Source organism: Etheostoma spectabile, chromosome 9, assembly GCF_008692095.1.
Source record: "Etheostoma spectabile isolate EspeVRDwgs_2016 chromosome 9, UIUC_Espe_1.0, whole genome shotgun sequence".
Classification (NCBI taxonomy): domain Eukaryota; kingdom Metazoa; phylum Chordata; class Actinopteri; order Perciformes; family Percidae; genus Etheostoma; species Etheostoma spectabile.
This window is the reverse complement of record NC_045741.1, coordinates 30,790,321-30,796,477: the sequence shown is the minus strand read 5'-3', so window position 1 is coordinate 30,796,477 and position 6,157 is coordinate 30,790,321. Positions and strand designations below refer to the sequence as shown.

General features: G+C 42.4%; 1 protein-coding gene across 1 annotated transcript in view; it reads right to left on the bottom strand.

The window, feature by feature from the left end:
- LOC116695487 (cadherin-2) overlaps positions 1 to 6,157 on the bottom strand; it is a 101,935-nt gene that overhangs the window by 20,490 nt on the left and 75,288 nt on the right. The window contains exon 13 of the mRNA XM_032525782.1: positions 4,169 to 4,402. Coding sequence (XP_032381673.1) covers positions 4,169 to 4,402 — 234 coding nt within the window. The remainder of the gene's footprint in view (positions 1 to 4,168; positions 4,403 to 6,157) is intronic.

Here is a 6,157-nt window from a genome sequence, read left to right as displayed (position 1 = left end):
TGTGCAAAGCGCCAGTCAATTTAAGTACACGCTTTATGGTCCCATGAAAAACAGCGAAAACCGGCCATTTTCAAGAATTACAAACGCCCCCCTTAAGCCCCGGACAGTACGTAAAAAGTGGACGTGTCCGGGCAAAAGAGGACGTTTGGTCACCCTAGTAAACGGAGACCTTTGGCAACACCGCCAACGTTTCGCCCTCTGATTGGGTCATGAGGTCTCGTTCTCTGAGACTAAGCTACGAACGTTGCCATGGCAACTACCATCAATGGGATAAGTATACATGCTTGGCTCAAAATCCCGCTTAAAAACCAAAACGTATTAATGTAAAGACTAAATTAACAAGATCGCTTCTTGTGCCCAAGGACAGAATTTGTCACATTCCATTTCATAATATGGTCAAAGTGCCACATTTCAGCCTTCTTCTGTCTTAAGGTAACCAAGCCCAAGGGCCTGTCCTCTTCTCAAACCTTCCATGGACTAAAATGTCCACTATTTTTCAAAGCTGCTGATGATGGTGCCATAGTAACTGTCAAATATTTGAATGGAAACTTTCCAGCAGATCTCCAATTGAAGGTGGAGTGTGGGACTTTGAAGTATATAAATGATCCTCCGTCACATTCAAGCCCTTGCAAAATGAGTTCACAGAATGCTGATTGAGCCTATCGCCACCAAGTAAAGCTCTTTGTATTTGTCAATATACCAGAGTTGTGGTGTCTGTGGAGACCCTCCAACGCTGGCACACCGGAAGGATGCCTTCAACCAGCCAGAGCTGAAGAGGGCGAGACCACAGCGACGGATCAGCAGCGAGGAGTAAGGAAGGAGTGTGGAAGCTGTGGCGGGAAAGGCTACATTTACATCGCCACAATTTGGTTTTTAAGCGGAGTTTTGAGCCAAAGCGATCTCTGTGCACGCAAGTCTTTTTAGCTTGAGTAGAAGAACTAACACTGAAACCTGATATCTCATCAACATTCTGGTATATATATATCATAGGACAAATCTATCTGTAAAATTCTGTTTATAATAGTATTCATTTCTATATTCATCCAGTACAAATCCATCCTGCACTTATGGAACCATTGCATATCCTGCACTTACTGCTATTGCACTTCTGGTTAGACCCAAATTGTATTTCGTTGCCTTGTACCTGTAGATGTGTAATGACAATAAAGTTGAATCTAATCTAATCTAACATTCTGGTATACTGGGCCTAAACAGGAGGCAGCGTGTAGACTCCGCCTGCTGCTGGTAGTTGCCATGGTAACGTTAGTTGCTTAGTATCAGACACCGAGACGTTGTGACCGACCAGACCCAGGTCTTACCAAAGGTCTCCATTTGCGTCCGTTGAGACTGAATCACAACCCCACAGACTCCAAATGTCTCCGGTTTAGCTAAAGAGATAAAAAAAGAAACTTGGCGTTCAGAGGAAGGACCAAAGTAAAAAATAAACAATGGCCTGCGAAGACAAACACGGACCACCTTGGGTGCAACTATCGTCGTTGGCGAGCGCTCAACAAAGATCAACTCAGGGCAGCAACAGACGTCACATTACTTCTCAGGACAGGTTGGCATTTTTTTAAATACTAGTGACATCTAAGGACTCCATCACTTGGCCTTTTCATGTCCCTGTGGGGGGTTGGGGGGTTGGGGGGCAGCGGGCTCACATGCAGGCATACAGTGTTTGTGCCACTGCCATTTCACTCTCCATTGCAGGTCTAAAAACACTCCAACGAAAATGTAAGCCCAACAAAGGAAGAGTCTTTCAGAACATTGCCAAATGTGAAATTGCTCACTCCCATCACTCACAAAAAGTGTAAATAAAAAAGACTGTAAATATATAAGACTTCATAAAAGAGGTGGACGTAGGCACCGTGACATCACCTTTTGGTTTGTGGGTGAAGCTGGGAAGGAGCAAGGGGTCCAATCACCTGCCAGGTGTAACTTTTTTCCTTCTTTTTCAAGTGCATGGCCTTGAATTAGCCCCTTGGGGATCAATACCGTATCTATCTATCTATCTATCTATCTATCTATCTATCTATCTATCTATCTATCTATGATTCTGTAAGGCATATCATCTGGTCAACATCTTGAGATCTGAATAAGACATTTTGATCCAATCAGAATTTCAGGCCAGTGACACTGTAAGTGCTACTGTGCGTATTGCTTTAAAAAAAAAAATTAAAGTAGTATTTTAACAAGCCTTTGTGAAATTCATTGGGCAGCCAGAGGACACGTCATAGATGAATTGCCATTTCAAGTATGAAGCTCGCTCAAGTTGACACTTCACCTTCACTTGGCAATTACACTCAAACTCCTTCAGCACTTCTACTTAAATTGTCCACTTAACTTGTGTCTGTAAGTTTATTTCACTGTGACATCAACTTCTTTCAGCGTATTCTGACTGTAAGAATCACGAGATTCCACCCAAATGAACTTGTAGCCTGTAGCTGTACTTCCTTTTCAGTTGCCTACTATGGGTACGGTTGGACTCCATCACCATCCTGCAGCTTGTGCTCAAAAATGACATCACAATCATTTGAATGATTTGTACATTTCTAATACAACTTGAAGTAATCCAATGACCAATGGGATTGGCAGTTTAAATCAACACAGTAGATTTCAGTAGGGCTTCTCTAATGTTGCTTGCTGCAGAGCTCTTGCACTGGGTCTGTTTTTTTAAAAGTCCAGTTGATCAGGGTATTTTTATTAACGGTCTAATCAAACATTTTGATTTTATCTCAAAAAACACCAGCTGGATGACACCCTGTATGAGTAAGAGCACCATCGTAATTTCTCTTTCCCTTGTTTTGAATATGTGATGCAATCATTGCATGCAGCAGGCTGGAGCTGGAGTTGACACTCCAAAAACTTTAGCTCATTGCACTTTAAATCTAGTGTCTGATACAGTAATGTGCACTTGATATAATCATTCATTATTACTCCAGCTGAGCACTCAGTAAGCCTTGTTTGTCCATTCCGTTGTCACCTTGAAGCATTATAGTGGGGGAAGAAACTCAAAAGGGCTATGCACAGTGTCCAGACACATGAAGTGCTACTTGTGAACAAGCACACAATTTATAAATAATTGCAACCAGCTTGATATTCACACTTGGGATTAGAGCCTGGGAACTCTGCCATGGCAAACCAATGCTTTACCAAACAAGCTCCACTCAGAGTGACTGATGCTAGCTGCTGGCGGCAGCTACAAAAGCAACAAAACTGGGGATTTCTGTGCTTTTAAATGCAAACAATAGATGGAGTCAAATGTGGTACGAGATGTGGGCATGGCTGAAGTAACGTATTCTGGGGCCCTGGGGCAAGATTGGGTTGTTTTTTACTACGTATGTTCAAAGGAAGCTTCATGAACCGTTTTATTTCTTTTTATTGTGGGTTTAGAAAATAAGAAACATGCTTCATGAAGCTTTATGAGGCTTCATTTGGCCATCACTAAGTTTCACTAAACCCAGTCAGGGCCCTATTTTAATGATCTAAGCGTGCAGGAGTGTGTAGGGCGTGTCTAAATCCACTTTAGCTAGTATAACACCGGAAAAAAGGGTTTGTGCGCCAGGGTTGTACTTAGTGTTTTCATTCATTCATGGGTGTGTTCAGGGCTTAACGTGCAATAAACCAATCAGAGCCCGCTTCCTCAAGATAGTTAAATGAACGTCTAATTAAACGACGTGGGTGCTAGTTGGGAAATTGACAAACAAAACAGAGCAAAGACACTTGCATCGGGCTTCGCCTTGCGTTGGGTGCAAGTTAAGGCCCTCGGTGTTGGTGGACTCTGCGTTGATTCCACTGTGTTGCCATTTTTCGGGCTGAAGTTAGCGTCTGTAAGAGGTGTCTCTATTGTTTTGTCCACCTCCATGTACATTTTCAATCCCAGTAGATTCCCACTTTACTAGGTAGAGCATGTTTTCCACAGAGCCTGCCACAACAACTGATATAATGTCATTTCACGAAGCTCTAAAAGCTTTAGATGTCAGCTTTAAATGATATACACATTTTATTCACATTTTCTTTCAGGTAGTGCAAGCAGAACATACTGTTATCCTTTCTGAATACTTTTACGCTGATATTTTATACGGTTGAAAGTCAAGGTCTACTAAGTCCTGCAGCAACGTGTGTGTGTGCGCGTGTGTGTGTGTGTGTGTGTGTGTGGGAGACACACCTAACAGTATGATGATACAGATGAGGATGGCGATGATGGCTCCGGTTCCCAGTCCAGCGGCGATGATTCGCTCCATGTCCACACAGTCTCCATGGTGATCACACTGGCAGACCTTGACTCGCAGAAAGGACGTGTTGGACATGGGCAGGTTGCCAGAGTCTGTGATCATGATGGGTACCTGGTAGATCCCGCTGGCAAGGGAGCCGATTCTCAGTCGGAGCTGGGTGTACTCGCCTGGGGTGAGATGGAGAAATTGATGGGCAAAGTGTTGCGTGGTTATTCCTCACATTCAGATTTCATCCTTGGACATACACTTCCACTCAATTACACTGGGAGCTGCCCCGGTGCTGCTAATGGTTGTCACTGGAGCAGCTGGGGGTTCTTTGCATTGCAAAAAGCGTTTCCACAGACTGTCTATCACTGAAAGCTAGGAGAGCTTTGCATATGTTTGAGGATACCAATTAAAGTAGAATCAGACACAGAAAGAGAAGCTTCGCCCAAACATTACACCTGCCTGACCTCACAAAAATCAGTCACTGTAAAGTAGGGCTGGGCAATATATCAATATTATATTGGTAACATGATATGAGACTAGATATCGTCTTAGATTTTGGATATCGTAATATCGCGATATGAAATAAGTGTTGTATTTTGCTGTCATGCAGCACTTTGGGATTTGCATAAAAATAAGCTGTTCTATTATTTGCCTTTTCCCCACTTACACATTATGTCCACATTACTGATGATTATTCATCAAAATTCTTAGTCTTAAGATATTGTGTTAAAGCACCAATTGTTAACCCTAGAATATCGCCGCAATATCGATATTGAGGTATTTGGTCAAGAATATTGTGATATCTGACTTTCTCCCTATCGCCCAGCCCTGCTGTGAGGTGACTTCCAAGAAATACTGAAGTATAAAGGCGAATAAAATAGATTCCTAAATGGCTACTGCCCAAAAAAACAACCTGATGCCCAACGGGTCCAACGGGCCCAGACTGACCTTCTAATGTGGAGAAAGCAGATCATTTGCTTGTCTCAAGTCGTCATGGGAAAAAACAAACATCTGGGGTCAATTTTCTTAACCCTCATGTTGTCCTTCGGTCAAATTTGACCCGTTTTCAGTTAATTGTTTGTTTTTTGTCACCAAATAATCTGTTGTCGACATAAGCGTTACATCAAAAATATCAAAAAACACCAAAAACATTTTAAAAAAGCACTCACAACATTGGAAAAGTGACAAAAACAACAAAAAAAGCGATAATAATGTTGAAAAAAGTGACCTAAATTGTTTTGTTTTTTCATGGTTGACGCAAAGACAACATAACGGTTAACTCAAGGTTCTCTTGGTGGTTTCTTCCAGAACTATATCTCAACGCCATTCTTCAGGTAAAAGAACTCACTCAAGTGTCATCACTCAGTCAGGAGTATCGGGTGGGTGCAGCAGATCTGATGGGCATTCCAGGCAAATGGGTATAAGGAGTGGAGGATGATAATTAAAGCCAGGCTGGACTTAATCAACAGGGGGCAGCAGGAGCATCACAGTGGGACGTCCATACACTAATGGCGTTTTTCTATTAATTGTCCTGAAATTAAAACACTGGATAAACTATTTATCGTTGAACACGGCGGATTTGTTCAGGACAAGGATAACGCAGTGATTAGTGACGATTCTCTCCGACCAATCAGGAGTCAGCAGGTTTTCACATCACCTTTTGGTATTGCCTCAGCTTGCGTGGAACCTTGACTGAGGTAGTACTACAAAAAGTACCTGTTAGCAGGTACCAGGGACTTTTTTTGGTAATGGAAAAGCAAAAAAGGCGAGTAGAGTCGCGGCGAGTTGAGTAGAGACAATACAGTCGAAAAACGCCATACTGTGGCCTACAGGGCTAAAAAAAAGAAAGTGTGCTGTATTATGTTGTGGTTATTTGTGTGACTCTGTGTGTGTAGAGACAAAAAGACAGAGAGAGTGTCTTTGTTCAATGACTT